Source organism: Lepisma saccharinum, chromosome 10, assembly GCF_977018435.1.
Source record: "Lepisma saccharinum chromosome 10, izLepSacc3.1, whole genome shotgun sequence".
NCBI lineage: Eukaryota > Metazoa > Arthropoda > Insecta > Zygentoma > Lepismatidae > Lepisma > Lepisma saccharinum.
Window position 1 is genome coordinate 4,770,703 of NC_139238.1, and position 18,803 is coordinate 4,789,505.

General features: G+C 36.4%; 1 protein-coding gene across 2 annotated transcripts in view; it reads right to left on the reverse strand.

The window, feature by feature from the left end:
* LOC145993736 (signal peptide, CUB and EGF-like domain-containing protein 3) overlaps positions 1–18,803 on the reverse strand; it is a 143,043-nt gene that overhangs the window by 36,271 nt on the left and 87,969 nt on the right. For both annotated transcript variants that reach the window (XM_083129482.1, XM_083129483.1), the window contains 4 exons: positions 14,274–14,390; positions 10,111–10,347; positions 5,744–5,866; positions 1,998–2,228 (listed from right to left, as the gene is read on the reverse strand). In XM_083129482.1, the coding sequence (XP_082985608.1) occupies positions 1,998–2,228; positions 5,744–5,866; positions 10,111–10,347; positions 14,274–14,390 (708 nt within the window). The remainder of the gene's footprint in view (positions 1–1,997; positions 2,229–5,743; positions 5,867–10,110; positions 10,348–14,273; positions 14,391–18,803) is intronic.

Here is an 18,803-nt window from a genome sequence, read left to right on the forward strand (position 1 = left end):
CAATAGCAGCTTTAGCCTCCTCCTTGCCCTGCAAGGGTAAGGACCAGGGTAAGGACCCTATATAAATCGAGTCTCCAAAACTTTTCCTTGTAATTTACAGCATGTCAGATTTTTACACGTAAATGGCTCGGTAGCCGTCACACATAGTATTAGATGCATAAGATAAATTTTCTTGAGTCTCAATTATTTCCTGTTCGCCAAGTGTTAAAGCAAGTTTCTGAGCTGTGTGCCAGTCACTTGCACGAAGCACACATTTACTGTTAAATAGATCAGTACACAAAATAAAATATTAATTAATAATATGAGGGTTATTTTTTAAATAAGGTCCGTTTTGCAATAAAAATGACGTAAGTAAATATTTTTCAAAAAAACATTTCTTTTCTGAATTTACATACACTTCTCTATTTTTCTACATAATTTCCAGTTTAAACATTTATCGTAACAAACTATAATGTTTTTTTATTTTTATTGTAGTGTAATGAAGTGTATTCTTTAATTTTTACTTTGGTGTAGTGATGTAATGTACTACACAATGTTTCTTCTTTTTTGTTATGATGTACTAAACTAATTATTATTTCATTATGTATCTTGACGTTTTCCATTCCCTTTTAATCAAGGGTCAACGGAAGAAAATAAAATTCAAATTCAAATTCAAAAAACTTTTTTGGATAACCTCCTCATAGAACTCTGCCGCCTGTGATGATAGCCAGTTACTCATGGTCGTTTTCACCTCTTCATCAACCATCAGTGTCTAAATGCTTGCTACCCAGGAAGGTCTTCAGATGGCAGAAGAGGTGGTAGTCTCTAGGCATAAGGTCTGTTTGTGAATACCGTTTGGAATTGTGCATGAGTGTCGTAATGAGTGTGTGTGTGCAGGCTCTCGGCATTCTTTGACCAGCATCATGGCAACTGTGTTTTGGGACAGGCAGGTTGTTTTATTAGTGGACTTCTTGTCGCAAGGAACAACAATTAACTCAGCTTCCCTGAGTACCTGGCTATCATCACAGGCGACAGAGTTCTATGAGGAAGGTATCCAAAAACTCACAGTTCGTTATGATAATTTTTTAAACTGGCAAGGAAATTATGTAGAAAAATAGAGAAGTGTATGTAAATTCAGAAAATAAATGGTTTCTTGAAAAACATTTACTTACTTCGTTTTTATTGCAAAATGAACCTTACTTAAAAAATAACCATCATATCTGTATTTGCATTAACAACTAAAAAAAATATTAAAATAATATCAAGATCTATAGGGTCTTATTGTCCCTCTAAAAACATAAAGCCTTTTGAGTTTCGACATTACCACCTAAGTTCCCAGGTTTGAGTCCTTCTTTGTGAATGTCCCTTAAATTTCATCTAATCATCACTCACCCTCATCATTGTAATTAGCCAAAAATGGTACAAACGACACAAAATATAAAAAATACAAATTTACATGTAAAAAAATCCAATGAGACTTCAATGGTTCAGAAGGACACTTAACAAGAAAGAAAAATCAAATAAATGAAATGTAAATAACAATAATAAAGTTTATAATGAATATGCATATTAACAATATTATATGAAAATAGGTTAATTAATAATTATTATTATTCCTATTATTACATGAGCAGAAATAGGCAGTAAATATCACTAACATCTGCATAAAAACAGATGCCCTATAGAAGAAATTAATGTCCAAAAAATATATAAATGGATTATTTATTGAATATCCAAACCCTCTGCAGCATCCTCTAAATATGCTCTTGCCTCCCACCCATATTGTACCTTTTTCAAAATTCATGAGCATGCCACTGTGTACTAGAAATAAAAAACAAACAAACAAGAGATTACTTCTGTCACTCAATAGTTGCACAAATACTTGTGCACATAAAATGTGAATATGAATGCATTCGAATAGAAATGGATTCAATTGCGTAAATTTGATTTAGCATTGGACCAGTACGTATACATGCATTACCCTGAGTCAGATTTGAAATTATATTTTGGAATCATACCAGAACAACCCAGTGCACTTCCAATAGTTGCTCCAGAGATAACCGTATCAGTCGTCCAGTGGTATTTGGTTTGGGGTCCGCATGTGAAAGAGTAAGACGATTCGACACCAGATGTGAAATGAGCCATTTTCTCACATTCCACTTGACAAAATTCCGTGAGTGAATCATTGCTTCTTGTACACGCCAATATTGCTTTTGTTGGTGTTTTCAGGGGTAGACAGATGGTAGCATCTGAAGAAAAATATATACACTCTGTCTTAGGAAAAAAGAATACAACATTTTAAAAAGCTTTCCAACATCTCTGAGATGCCCAATGTACTGGGTGAGCCTAAAGTTTCTGCCTGATGTCAAACATTTATTACACAAAACGTACACTAGGTAGTGAGTGACATGTTGTGTTTTGGAAATGTTTGTCTTACAAGTGCAGCAGAAAAACCTGATGACTTCAAAAATGATATAATGCAGTAAATAAAAATAGTTCTTTATTTATGTGCTATTATTATTGAAAAATGATGATCTACACCAACGTTAAGTGTGGAAAATACTATCTTGCAAATGATTGGTCAACACATTGCTGCAGTCGGTCGCTGAAACTTCTCACTTGTTTTTTGTGTGGAAGAGAAAACCTGCCAATTGTTGTTTTGTTATTGTGTCACGTGATGGGGTCATGGGAGGAAAGGTACTGGGGATTCCACTTCTCACCAGCTGCAGTTTCAGTCACCATACTGCAAAATGTCATTAGAAGTTTGAGCGACTGACTCCAGCAGGGTGTGGACCAAAATGGGGGCCATTTGCAAGATGTTATTTTCCACACTTAATGTTAGTGGAAATCATAATTTTATTTTTTGAGTAATAATTGCATACATATGGTTGTATGTCTAGCACATAAATAAAGAACTATTTTTAGTTACTGTGTTCAGGAACGTAGCCAGGGGGAGGGCTAAGGGAGCTGAAGCCGCCACCCAAAAAAAAATCCTACAAATATCTAATTTAAATAGTGTATAGTGGTAATTAATTTTACTTCCTTAGCAGGATTAAACATTAGATCGATATAAAGTTTAGTGTATAACAGAGGAATATTTTTTTCATTCTACCATTTAATTCAAAGAATAAATGGATCCACAGCTCTCAAAATGTATAATTTTCTTTGTGAGAGGTCACACAATATAAACTTTATGAGTAAAATTCACCCCTAACCTTTAAAGATTTTTTAACAGAATGTGTAAAAGTTAATAACAAAATACAATAACTATGAATTTCAGTACACTAACTGTACAAAAAGTAAGAAAAATAATGGACAATACTTATGTTGGATATTCACTTATACAGTGGATCGAGTAGCAAATAATAATAATAAATTTGGATTAAAATTGGTTTGATGAGTTAAATTACTTATAATAGTTATTATTGTAAAATGACAATTATCATCATTTCTCCTAATCAAGTTTTATCAGTGTGAGCCCCTCCCGAAATCAAATCAAATCCTGGCTACGGGCTTGAATGTGTTATATCATTCTAAAAATCATCCAAGTTTTTCTGCCTGACCCTGTATTAGGCACAGACATGATGTGTTTTCCAAAATGTCCCCTAAAATCACAAGTTTGTTGTTTATGCATGAACTTCAACATGCGTGCCATGTTGCATGGATACTCAATTTCTCTACATGTGTTAGACAACAGCTCCACATTGAGGTTTAGGTGTTCATTGGCACTGAGTAACATATTCCAAAACTGCTGGATTGGGAGGAATGGTCCAACATCATGGTCTCCACATTGTAAGGATATTACTTCTCCATACTTTTTTTCTGTGTTGTTCCAGTTGTTAAACCATTGAAAACAAGAATACCATAAGTGTTAGCAATGGTGACTGGGGAGATGTTCTCTAATGCATGGAGAGAATTGAGTATCGTTTAGACATTCTCCATGCAACAATGTTGCACATATTGAAGTTTAGGAGTAAAACAACAAAATTGTAATTTTGAGGGGCATTTTGAAAACAGAACATGTCTGTGCATAATATAACAAAACTTTTTGAGTCTTGTTGCCATATGAAGTTGGTGGTACTGATAATTTCAATTATTTCTCTTGCAGACTGCAAGAGAAATAATTCTAGAATGCAAGCAATACGTACATACAAGAAAAACTATGATAAATTCAATATTTCAACCTTTGAGGTCGATTCATTTATCTAGATGTAAGTATAGGTGACTATGTAATGCTCAATATATGTGTGTGTGTGTGTGTGTACATAATGTCATAGCGGATGAAGTGTACATTGAATATAGATAACAAATTTTTAGCCAATTTGTCTCAAGAAAATAACATTGAGCATGCATTTATTCTCTTTTATTTATACAATATATTGTATCTCATACTATCTATTGTATTTTATATTATATTATGCCTATAATTTTATAGATGTATCGTAAATGTACATGTACAATGTGACAATTCCAAACTTTTGTAAAGTTGAATGGATGCTAATAAATCAATCAATCAATCATGTCATTAATGAGATTCAGTTCAGTCCACAAGCAAGCCAAGTAAGACTGAAGCAATTACTGCAGTTTCATTCTCGATTATTTTCCTTGTGGTGGATCAGAATCCCTTATTCTCTTGACATAATTCTCAAAGCAAGGAAACAGTGACAACAGGACTTGATGTGCTGAAAAAACATATATCCCAATGTAAAGCCAATTGGCAGGACTTAGGGCTTCAAAGGGCTGTTGCATCATGGAGTTTAGTAGCTTTATTATTTTGTCATGATTTCACAAGAAGAAATCTAATGAGGAACTATTAAAATAAAATGACGGAGGTGAAAGGGGCAAATAATAATAATTGATTGATTGATTGGTTTGCTTTATTTTACTTCGCCCTTTGTGCAATTTTGGCTAATTTGTGAATATGGGGATGAGTGATAATATGATGAAATTGATGAATGAACACTCACGAACATCCATCCAGGATTTGAACTCAGGACCCCTGGCACCATAGCATGGTGCGCTAACCACTCTGGGATGGGGGCCGGCAGGCAAATAATAAGTCCATTTCAAGGTGTGTTTGACACATGATTGGTAACTTGACGTATTCCAGTCACGACAGAACAGTTCTCATAGTAGAAACTGTTGGGTCAGAGATGATGTTAGGCCATGACTTTGCACTAGTTGAGGGGGATGGATGCTTCTACTGTATGTTTTACCATGAGGACAATGGGATAAGTGAGAGTATGCTTCACACAATTTTTCCTTGCTGGGGGATACCAGGACCCACCCTCCCTTTTCGAGCACTTTTACACAAAGTTAAAAAAAAAAGCAATGCATTCTACAAGGGAATTAGGTGCTGTGTGTTTTATCTCATACAGGAGAATTTCAAATGTATTCAAGTATGACATATGTAGTTTCAAAGCCACGAATGCTGTAAATGTGATAAGATTTCAATACAATCAGTTGAAATGATACAATCTTAACACATCTTTCTCAGAGGATAGTGGGTAATGCAAGCTTTAAAGTAATTTCACAAAACCTCACTCTCATTCTCAAAAGACCCTCTATTATGCTTTAATAATATTTCAGCCCAATTTTTTAAATAATTTTGAGGTATTTAAAATAATGCGTTAATAGCAAACAATGCTAAATGCATATATTTCACATGTTAGAAACTGTCACACTGATATGGTTAAAAATCACAGGTATTTACTTGACTATTTCATGTACATTGTTAAAAGCCTGCAATGGACAAAGCACTCACCAATGCAGTCTTTTCCATTAGGATGCAACCTAAATCCTTCATTACATGCACAATAATAGCTGCCTTCATTGTTGATGCATCTTTGTTGACAACCTCCATTGTTTACAGAACATTCATCAACATCTGGAAAATGAAATTTAAAAGATATAAACATGCATTCAAACATAAAATTAATGTGATAATTTAAATTAAATATATAAAATATATTATATTTTATAAATATATATATAAAATAATGTTTCATTTTTAGTTATGGTGTACTATGTTCCATTTCAACACTGATAATGCTAACATGCTGAAGGAACTACCAATCATATTGAGTTTAGCTAAATTAATACAAGCAGTCAGTCTACTGCAGAGTTTCTCAAGCTTTCTGGAACCATTAAATTATTTTTTTTAAAATGTCTATGTCCCAATCCCAACAATTTCACTCGTAAATACCTTTTTAATTTTTTAAACATGATGCATTAATTAATAGGTACCCTTGAAATCAAATATTAATAAATATGTTATGGCATTAATTGTAAAGAATAATAGTTTAATTATACCTCTGCTTGTTGACAAATATAATATGGATTTAATGAAATCTTGTAGTTTCCTCAGGCCAACATCATTAAATTAGTTTGCTTTCATTGGTGGATTGCATTTAGAACACACAAAGATTCCAATTAATCTGAATATCCATTACAAAATATCTGGTAATGAAAACGGCTGAAATGACAAATTTCAGGAGAACGTCTCGTGTTCAAGTATACTGTGCCAGGGACCAGTACTGGGGCAGCCCAGTGGTCGAGAAACACTGCTCTACTGGATCAATGTGATTTCATGAAGAAATCATAATTTGCACCTTTTTTTCTTCTTCTTTTAACAAACAGCGCTCAAGCTTTTATGATGGATAGAGAAGTAAAACAAGGGGACAGTTTGAACCCATTACTCTTCATAACAATAATGGATGAAGTGATAAAAATAGACAAACGAAGAACAGAAATGACCAAGGTGGAGAATGAGAATAGACAAACGAAGAACAGAAAAGACCAAGGTGGAGAATGAGAATAGACAAACGAAGAACAGAAAAGACCAAGGTGGAGAATGAGGACAGTGTATTGTGAAACTTTAACGTATGCAGATGATACAGCGCTCATTGCAAATGCAGAGGACAAGCTGCAAAGAATGGTACTAGAATGGACAGAAACATTAAAGGCAAAAGGGATGGTGGTTAATGAAAGTAAGAGATAAGTAATGAAGATGAGCAGAAGAAAAGAACAAGTAGGAAACCTGAACATGAAGTGTAATGGAAAACAACTCGAATACCTTCGAACAATACTTCATCAAAATGGGAAAATAGAGCCAGAAGTCTCAAATTGTGTCCAAAGAGCAAATAATGCATACTACCAATTGAACTAGACAATATTTAGACAACAAGAAATAGGAACGAGGACCAAAATACAATATATAAATCAGTGATAGAACCAGTAGTATGGTATGGAAGTGAGAGCTGGCCAACAAAAGGAAAGGAACTTAGTAACATAACAGTAGAAATGAAGTGTTACTGAAAGATAGTGTAGGATAAACAAGAAGAGAGTAAGAAATGAAAGGATAAGGAAAGAGCTGGAACAAACATCAATTGTAAACCAACTCATGAAAAGACAAATGAAATGGTTTGGCTGTGTAACCAGAATGGATGAGGAAAGGAAACTCCTTGGTGTGCCCCTGGGCTTTCTTCCTTCTGGTCCAGGGGCAGACCAAGGAAGTCATACGAGGACATGGTGGAAGTAATATGAAGAAAAAGAGGGAAGACATTCCAAGATATAAAGAAGATGGCCAAGAACAGAGGAGATTGGAAACAGTGGGTCAAGGCATCCCCAAACACTGTAATGGCGTAAGGGGTAGAGAAAGAAGAAGATGAACAGCATAAACAATTTTTTAAGAAAATCAATATGCTGTCAATAAATAAACACAATCAGTTGTTGACCTTGCACTTTATACAAGATGAGTTTGTGGATCTTAGTTTTTCCTTACTACATTTCAAATGTTTTCTCACTTTCTATTTTGTTTCCTTTATATCTCTTTTCTACATCTTGTGTTATGCTTGACATATACCGAGTGTACCACAAAGGGGTTTACACAATTTGAATGTTAATAACAGAGAAAGTATTACAGGTAACCTGATGGAACTTGTTGTATCTGGATCTGTCATGATTAGTGCTTGATGCCATTCATTTGTTTTTCTTTAATTTCAGTTCAGTTGCCAGTAGTGACAAGTAATTGCCAAGATGGCTGGGAACCTTTCCATTGAGCAACGGAAGTGGATTTAAAAGTGTTTTTGGAAATGTGAGACCATGAAAGAAGTGCAGAGACGATGGCGGGCAGAATTTGATGTATTGGGGGATCTTGTGAAAGTTTGTACCATTGCTTCCATCCCTCTTTCGTCCGATACTGATTTCTTCCTGCCACACCGTCCCAGATCACACACAGTTCCTTCCCTCTCAAACTTGTCACGTAATTTCGTAACTGTTGCACGTGATGGTGGCGCAGTATCAAATTCTGACCGCCATCGTCTCTGTACTTCTTTCATGTTCTCACATTTCCAAAAACACTTTAAAATCCACTTCCGTTGCTCAACAGAAAGGTTCCCAGCCATCTTGTCAATTACTTGTCACTACTGGCAACTGAACTGAAATTAAAGAAAAACAAATGAATGGCAACAAGCACTAATCATGACAGATCCAGATACAAAAAGTTCCATCAGGTTATCTGTAAAACTTTCTCTGTTATTAACATTCAAATAGCGTAAACCCCTTTGTGGGACACACTGTATATACCGAGTGCGTCAAAAAATGTATACACACTTTGAACTGTCATAGAAAATTTACTGTCCTACCTACAAGGTTAAATTTCTGGGAAAAAGTAATGTTACGTTTCCTCAACCGGTGGCAGCAGAATCGTCGATCTAGCTGGCCAACCCAGTTAGTGGCAAGAGAGTAACATCAACATGGCGGACGTACGTTTGAGCTTTGAAGAGCGGAAGCAGGTTATTAAGTGGTACTGGAAGTTTGAGAATGTTGCTGCGGTTCAGAGACAGTGGAGAAGTGAGTATGGGACTGATCCACCTTCAAGATTAACAATTGCACGTCTATGAGACAAATTCGAGGTTCATGGAACAGTGTGTGTGATGTGCAGAGGGCGACTTCGCATGGCTACAAGTGATAAATCCTCAGTTGCGGTGCTGGAACTGTTTCAGCGTTCACCACAAAAATCATCAAGGCAAAGGTCACGTGAGAGAGGTGTAAGTGCTAGTAGTGTGCTACGCAAGAAAGGCAAGTTGCGTGTGTACATTCCAAGGCTGGTGCAACAGCTAGGTGACAATGACCCAGATTGCAGGGTACAATTTTGTGAATGGGTTCAGGAGATTGTTACATGTGAACCGGGATTTGTGGGTGGCATTGTTTGGTTGGATGAAGCACAATTTAAACTTAATGGAACTGTTAATAGGCATAATTGTGTGTACTGGGCTGAAGATAATCCCCATATTACTGTTGAAAAGGCTGTGAATTTGCCTGGTGTAAATGTGTGGTGTGGTTTGTCTCCTAGGGGACTCATTGGTCCTTTCCATTTTGAAGGTACTGTAACTGGAGAAAAGTACCTAACAATGTTTGCTGATTCCATTTTCCCTGCCATTCGTGCAATGTACGGTAATGACAGGTTTTATTACCAACAAGATGGCACCCCGCCGCACTATCATAGGTATGTGCGAGCATACCTGGATAAAAATGTACCAGGTCAGTGGATAGGATGCAGGAGACCAATCGAGTTTCCTGCATGCTCTCCAGCCACAGTAAAAGATGAGGTGTACCATCGTAAACCACGTAACCTGGACACACATTGGGATGACATTCAAGCAGTGTGTGCAGAAATCCCATTGGACACTTTGGTGCAAAGTACAGAATCAGTTGTGACTCGTACTCCGAAATGTATCGAAGCTGAAGGCCAACATTTTGAACATTTACTTTAACCACTATTTGGAACATTCAGTTTGACCAGAAAGTACACTTATTTTTCAAATTGGACTGTAGTCTTTCTTTTCACAGAAATTTAACCTTGTAGGTTGGAAAATACATTTTCTATGACAGTTCAAAGTGTGTATACATTTTTTTGACGCACCCGGTATATAAATAAATCATAAACTGGCAAAATAGATGATGAAGCAAACCCAGGTTTCAAACCAGGCACCTCTGACTTCATAGCACATTATGTTAACCACTGGCCATGGAGGCTGGCTTTAAATAATTTGATTGGTTGAATAATTATACAAAACACATATTTTAAGGAAATGTTTCCCACCATTCACAGGTCCAATATCAACTCACCTCCGCAATGCGATATTCCAAATAGTTGAAATCCTTTGTGACATTCACATTCAAAAGACCCAGGAAGATTATGGCAAATGTGTTCACATGTGTTATTTAAGCTGCACTCATCAACATCCAGACAGGACTTTTCATCTGCCTGCAGTTTGTATCCTTCAGGACAAATGCATTCGTAACTTCCAATATTGTTAACACATTCATAGGAGCATCCAATGTCATGCTCGCATTCATCAATATCTGGAAAGAAAGGGAAAAAAAACTCATCAATATCAAGATTTTATTGCCTATATAATTATAACAATTAAGAATCGGGGAACTTAATTGGAAATTTATCGGTATTGGCCAATAAATACATGTAATTATATCCATAAAATTTATGGCCATTTTATTGATCCAATAGTTGATAACTGAGTCCGGAATATTTCATTTCTGTTATAGCTTCTATGAATGCAAAAGTTCTTTTTCTTAAAGGTTCACATATTCACTATTTCTAGATGCAAAATAATATAATATGGTTAGTGTTTTTTTTTTGTTTTTGTTTTGTTTTGTTTTATCTTGGTGTAAGCTTGAAACAGTTCTGGAAAACTAGGATGAAACATCACAAGAGAAAAAAAAACAATAAAAATAACCTGGATATAAAGATATACTGAAGAAAGTAACATGAATAACAGTAAATTAGTTTGGAATTATGTGAAAACCAGAAATGGTACAAATATTTATTCAAACCGAAGTGTGGCATACAGGGTTGACATATTAAAAACGAATCAAAATATAGTTGATAACTTTGCCTGTTATTTTAAATCTGTCTAGTCTGGGTATCCAAGCATGTATGAGGTAACTTAAAAAATGCCATTATTAGTATCTCATTCACACTCAAGCAATAAAATTACTGAATGAGAATACTGGGATCGCAGTAATTAATTAATTTAATGAAAATTCATGCTCACCTATTTTGTGCAATAAATTTCTAACAATTCTTTTCTTAAGGCCAGAATCATTGCATACAGTAATTCTCTGAATGTTCATGTCAAACGTTCTTTATTAACATGCAATGTGAATTGCATATTATCCATTTTCTATAACTTCTATTACTTATGCCTATTCTAACACTATGGTTTCCAAGTGCATCTCTCCTCTCATGTTCAGGTGAACAATTTAATTTTGCTGCTGGAGGGGGTCAAACCTTTGATGGACAAAACTGGTGCTCTAACGAACTACTCTATAGTGTCCCCCCACACTCAAATTATTATACTTTCTTACATTGGTGCTGCCCTAGTCTAGTTGGTAGGATGTCTGACTGCCACATGGGGGACCTAGATTCGATTCCCAGGGTGTGTGAGATCTAAGGTAGGAATTTCTCCAGCCTTGTCCCAACATAAAGCGGCTCCAGGGGTCACCCAGCCTCAAATCATTAAGCACTTTAGGGCAACCCTACAGGTAAAGGCAGTCAAAGCTGATCACATCATCTCCAAAATGTCAGAGATTGAGAATGTTTGGAGCCCTACCTCCACATCCCCTAATGTGCCTTCATGACATTGGGAACGTTTTTTTACATTGACCTCTTTCTTACATGCCAGCTTGTCATTAAGAGCTGATAGTATGGGGGGCCAACTGGCCCTTTGCCCTCCTAATCGCTGCCAGTGCCAGTCAGACATCCACTGAATGAATTACAAAATTATCATAATTTATAAAATTCTTATATTTTCTAATAACAAGCAATAATTCATACTTGAAAAGAGTATGTGGAAAAGAAGAAAGATGCAAGAACAGTATTAAAGGAGGAAAGAAGAAAGTGGATGGAAGAATGGGCCAAAGTGCTAGATGAAGATGTAAACAAGAAAGTATTGTATAGATTAATGAGAGAAAGGAGAAGAGGAGACAGCTGTAAGCTAAGGGATGAAAGGGGAAACGTTGTAGAAGAGGATGAAGAAACAAGGAGAATGTGGAGAAATCATTTCGAGAAATTGCTGAATGTGAAGAAAGGAAATAAACATGAAGAAGTGAAGGAAAAAGAAAAGAGGGAGGAAAAAGTAAATCTCACATGGAAAGAAGTGGAGGAAGCTCTGAAGAGAATGACGAGGGGTAGAGCACCTGGAGTAGATGAAGTGGAAATGATACTAGGAGCAGGAAAGATTGGTGTGCAGTGGCTGTACAGAGTGTTGAAAACAGTGTGGCAAGAGAGAGAAGTGCCAAGAGATTGAACAAAGGGACTAATAGTTCCCATATTCAAGAAGGGTGACAGAAAGGAATGTAAAAACTACAGAGGAATAATACTTATGTGCCACTCAGCAAAGGTGTATGAGAAAATATTAGAGAAAAGAATAAGGGAAGTAACAGAGATGAACGTAAGAGAGGAATTGTATGGATTTAGAAGAGGCAGATCAACAGTAGACCTGATATTCACCATTAGGCAAATGCAGGAAAGGCACTACGAGTATGGAAATGATTTGATTATGGCATTCCTAGATATAGAAAGGCATAAGATAGCATGGACAGAACAAAGATTTGGAAGGCTCTAAGAGAGAAAGAAGTTGAGGAAGAGATAGTGTGCAGAGTGCAGAGCGCACACAAGACCAACCAGAGCTGTGTGAAGATGCCAGTGGGAAGAATGGAGTGGTTCAGTATAAGTAATGGACTAAAACAGGGAAGTGCTCTTTCCCCACTGCTCTTCATAATTACAATGGATGTAATAAATGAAGAGGTGAGAAACAAGACAGGAGATGAAGAGCTGAAGACCCTGTTGTTTGCTGATGACTTAGTAATATGGGCAAACAGTGAAGAAGAACAGCTTGATAGTTGGAATGAGGAAATCAGAAGAGCAGGAATGACAGTGCAGAAAGAGTGAAGTGCTAATAACAACAAGAAACAGAGCCAGAAATGTACCAAGAATAAAGGTGGACATGGAAGAGTTGAGGGTAGTGGAGAGTTTCAAATATCTAGGCAGCATAATTGAGAGAAGTGGAAGAATAGATGAGGAGGTAAACAGAAGAGGACAAATGGGTGGTGGACTATATCAAAGCCTTCAAAGATTAAAATGGAAAAGGGATGTTCCTATGAAATGCAAGAAGGTAACACATACTATGTGCCGATAATTATGTATGGGGCAGAGACTTGGACAATGACAGAGAGAGACAAAAGAAAGATGCAGGCAGTCGAGATTGGGGAAGACTAGAAGGGATAGAATAAGGAATGAGGAGATTTGGCAGGCAGTGGGGGTGGTGAAGCTTCAGAACAGAATAGATCAGGCACAGATGAGATGGTTCGGTCACATGAAGAGGATGGATGCAGGAAGACTGCCAGTAAGAGCTTACAATGCACAAGGAGTGGGAACAAGGCCAAAGGGGAGACCAAGATGTCGATGGAAAGAGCAAATAGCGGAGAGTGTTAGGAGAAGAGGACAAGATTGGAACACTGTGGAAAGAGATGAGTGATGGAAGACCAGGAAAAAATGGAGAGGCTTGACTTCTATGCCGACACAGCCACAGGCAGGAAACGGCAAAGGATGACGATGAATTCATATTAATTTAATATCTACTGGAGTTTGAATACAAGAAATTTTTAAAAAGCCATGACAAATACATTAACTTCATCTACTGAGTTCTTCCATTCTTTGTGCATGGGCCTCAGTATAAGTTGTACATAAAGTGGCACATTTTATAAGGTTGGATAGTTGAAGTATGTTCCACTTTATCTAAACAAGTGCGTACATAAAAAAAATTGAAATGTCAAACCCTGTTAAATAAAAATATTATTTGATGCTAGTTACAAATATATATTCATAACAGTCAAATCTGCATATGATTAACATGAATATATAATTGAATCGGTGAGACAAAGAAGAGAAAGATTCCACTCGACCTTACTTCAGGGAAATAAAAAAAAAACCTCATAGCAACCAAAACTAAAAGCCGGATGAAGAAACTTACAATTACAAACTTATTCATCATAACCATAGTAACAATATTCCATAAGTGGTTTGTTTTTAAAACCTTTATTTTAGCTCTGATGTGTGTTCAGAGTATTCAGCCCATTTTGTTCAAAAAGTGGAATCTTTCCCTTCTTGGTCTCACCGATTCGATTTCCTCTGGTGTGAAAAGGCACAAAAAAATCTAACTTCAGTTTATAATATAATAATTTAGGATAGCTTAAAAGGAAGTCATTACCTGCACAAGTTCTTCCATCTGGATTCAATACATAGCCATTTGGACAACTACACTCAACTCCAACATCTGTGTTTGTGCAGCGTTTATGGCAACCACCATTATTTACCATACAAGAAGCTAAAAATAAAGGAAGATTTACACACAGTAACAATAGAAATTTTTCATATATCAACAAATTCTGTCGTCATAATCTGACATAAGACTTATTACCATGAATTTAACATCAAAGTAATTTAACTTTTATACCAACATTGTAGTAATTGTTATTATGACTTTGTATCAGTATTCTGAAGTTTTTATCCATCAACCAATGCAATAAAAGACAATTAATCAATGCTTGTTTACTTACTTCTTAAGAGTAATGAAGTTGCAGTAAAAGTTACTTTCATCAAATGGTAGCTGAGTTACAATTACAGTTACTCAATTTGAAATGTAACTCAGCAACTGTTGCTTTAAAATAACTAACTTAAGCTTACAGTTACTTTATTCTAGAAAAAACATAACTCGTAGACTGTTTTTGCATGCAAGAACTGTAAGAAGGATGTTCCTTTATTGATAACCACATAAAGTTTAAATACATTTTCATTAACTTTATTTATTTATCTAACAGAAGATTTCAAACACAGCGTTAGCCATTTTACAGGTGGAACGTATTAACAACAGAAAATAATGACAAAAATAATAAGATAAAACAACAAATATAATAACGTAATATAAAATTACATGTGGTTAAGAAACTTACGTACTTTTAGTTAACAGTCTTCTGAAACATGCCAGATTTTCAAAAATGTCTATTTGGCTTCTTAGATTATTATATTGGCTGGGCAGTCAATGGAACATAGAAAGCTGGATGATGCACAGTCTTGGTTTCTGAGAAGCGAAAAGTTGAGTGCTTCTTATTGAGCGGGGCGGCACTCAAAAGGGGATTTCCTGAAGAAGGCGGTCACTTCTGATGTTGCCATTCACTATTTTATGCAGGAATATATGGTCTGCCAGTCTATGTCTCTCATGAGGAGTTTGGATTATGTCTCTCGTGAGGAGTATGGATATTTAACATCTTCAGAAGAATGGACTTTTGCAAGTATTTTGTGGATGGAATTTAGTCTAAGTTTGAGGGGCATGCCATAGACTGGATCGGAGAGCAGTATTCCATTTTTGGTGAAACAAAAGACCATCTGGTTTCTTCTCTCACTTGTGGCTGAGTGTTCCCATGTTGTAATTTCCTTCCCTTGCTTTATTGTCAAAATATTCAATAACATTAAGTATCATGTCTCTTCTTTTATTGTGTATGGTTTTTCATTTTCCATCAACATTTAATAAATGAAGACTGTAATTGAGCAACTCATGAGTAAAACTTTACAAGTGTTGTGAACTGGCCCCAGTCATAGGTGTCACCACATAAGGGCAATGAGGGGGGGGGGAATTGCCCCTCCCTGGCTTTATCCTGAATGTTCGTTCTTGATTTTGCAAGACAGGGAAAATGCCAACAGCAATTTTGCAGAGGTGTACGTTCGATGAGCACATTGATGTGGTCCAACACGACCGGGCTGCACTTCATAACATACAGTATTGTGAAAATTAGCCTTCATAAAGTGTAGAAGGATACTTTCATTGGCAAATATTTGTGCCATACCTCGATTCACTTATTGCTGCCTTGGATCTATGAGTTTCATACAAGAACTAGCATTGTTGTGAACTCTTCATTTTCATCTGAAAATACTCCAGACTATTGTCAATGGGTACAGCAAGTTGGTAACAAAATTGACAACTGTGTATTCCTATATACTCGATAACCTGGATGGTGAGGCTACAAGCTGTTTTCTTAAGTGGACCAATGCAAACAAAGATTCCCTCACGTCGTTAACATTCGGAAATGTGATTCATACCGCTTCAAAGTATCCTTCTGTAGCTAAATACAGCGACTTCACTGGCTACAAATATGCTCTATCGAGAAATCTTTCAGCACAATGAAACACGTGAAGACATGGTGATCAACTTTCAGGATTGTGTATGTTAAGCGTTCACCAACTAAAAGTACTAAAAGTGCAAAGTGGTCCAAACTTTCTTTGGACAGTGACTGACTTATTTGGCAGAGAGCCGAGGAATCTCCAAATGTTGTTCCGGGAATCTCTGTGTTGTGTAGCCTTTTTAAAAGTGAAGAAAGTGGTAATTGCTCTCCTCATATTTTTATAATGTGTTCATGTATTTAGCTTTATGTTTAGTATTTCATAAATGAAACGTACGTGCTTTTCCCTGAGTTTGCCCCTTCCTGCCAAAATTCCTAGCGGCCCCATGGCCACAGTGCACACATTATGTGGGAATTGGGAATTAGTAGTCTGTGACATCATGGAATGGTTGACTTGAGACGTAGTATCTATGTGCATATGTACATCCTTGTATATTATCAGTAAATGATATTAAACAATAGTTATAGATCTCCATTTATATTGAAGATCCCAGCAGAGAACTACAATAACACACACAATATAAAACCGGGAAAACGCTGGTGAAAATTCGTCCATTGCATTGTGGCCTAAGTACCCAGGTATTTCTGGCTATCAGCGGATAGTGAAGGAACTTCATTCGCTATTGTACAGCAACTTTAGACTGTGTTGAATCCAATTTTAAATGGAGTGTGGGTTAACAAGTTTTACTCCCGAGCTGCTCAATTCTGTACTATTTTTAATAGTTTTGTTAGAGAAAAGTAGTGTAAAGTGTTGATCATGCCACGGAAGTCCCAAGGTTTAATTGCATGGGTATTACTTGTGAGTGTCCCTTTATCAATTTCACCTATCATCATTCATTCTCATCATCATAATTAGCCAAAAGAGGCAGAAAAGCAATGTAAAATAAAGAAAATACTTACAAATACAAATATTCATAGAAAAGTAACTGTGTTATGGCTACAGTTATTTAAAAAGTAACTAGTTAAAGCAGCTGTTTTGACAAAGTAATTATTACTTGCATTAGGCACTGTTTATATAATTATCGGTACTGAAATTTAAGCCACTTTAACCTCTCAACAGAAACATAGGTCTTTACTTCATAATTAGAAACATCCAGTCTGAGAGACCTTATTTTTTAATATTTGTTATTACATTTTTTAATCAATATTTCGAAACTCTTCATGGGCATAGTTGCTCTAAATATGGATCTTCCTGTCAAGCCCTTTTCAAAAAGTGAGAGCATATTCTCTTGACCCGATTTGAAAATTGATGTGTACATTAGTAAACTGATCATGGCATATATCTCGACTGAGTCTGCATTTTGGTAGTTTGACGGATTTGTTGAGAGTTTGGTTCTGGCCGACTGGAGTTTCACATTTGTGTACAACACAATGTCATCGATCATTTTCTTATTGAACAAACACTCCCAAATTTCTCTTATGTTTGGGTTTCCCATTTGAAAGGCCTTTCTAGTCAGCCCAGGTAGTTTTCGGATTATGTTATGACTTGGAGTCCTCCTATTTCTAGGTGGCTCCTGTTCTTGCCATTGGAAATCTCCTTTCCTTTTTCCAATGAAAAACTGGGGTGTTGCATCATCTTCACCATGTGAATTGTCCACAGTGATTTCTTGTTCACCTTCCAAAATATCGTCATGGTCGTCATCATCACTACTGTATTTGTGTTCTTCATCTCGCATTACAAAGTCGGGATCTGCATCAGTCATATCAATTTCCTCTTCAAAATCACCATCGCTCTCCAACATCCACTCCGAAATTTTCTTCTCAAAATCTGTATAATTGAAATGTAGCCTCTGATTCCATGAAGGTCGTGATGATTATGATGATTTACCACTACTTGTTGACGGAATATCCATAACGAAATGCACCAAAATGAAAATGGAAAACTATGAAGAGTACACAATACGAAACATCCGGTCTTACACACCTTGGCACTGAATACGTAATGCAAAACACCCGGTCCATTAGACCTGCACGGTTTCAAACAACAATAAGTCTCTCGTAACAAACAGTCACAAACTGAGCAGTAACATGTGCAGAGTGTATGCAAGCGGTTGATAATAAGGTACTGTGGAGGGGGGAGACAAAGCTCGATCAGTGTTGCCACACTGTAGAACTACAAAACACTAAAGGTCTCAAAGACCGATGTTTCTGTTTAAGGGTTAGATCATAGGCGTAGCTACGGGGTGTGCCGGGTGTGCCTGGGCACACCCTAATGGGCTGCTTTATCAAAGAGAATTAAATACAGATATTTCAATAAGAGAGAAAATAAGCGGCAGTTTGTAAGAAGTTGAAAATGTCATTACTTGGTACAAACGTTTGCATTATCGCTGATGAATCGAGTGTCTATAGTTTTTCGATTTTTTGATGTCATTGGAGAAAGAAGATATTTACTGCATTCTACTCTGTACTGCACCGCCTTTCTTCTATACCTGTCACAAGCTGCACGTGTGAGAGAGCTTTCTCCAAGCTTACCCAAGTTAAAACTAAATTAAGAGCAACTCAGAAGCAGGATAGATTGGAAGCCCTGCTCTTGCTATTTGTGGAACAGGAAAAAGCTTCGTCTA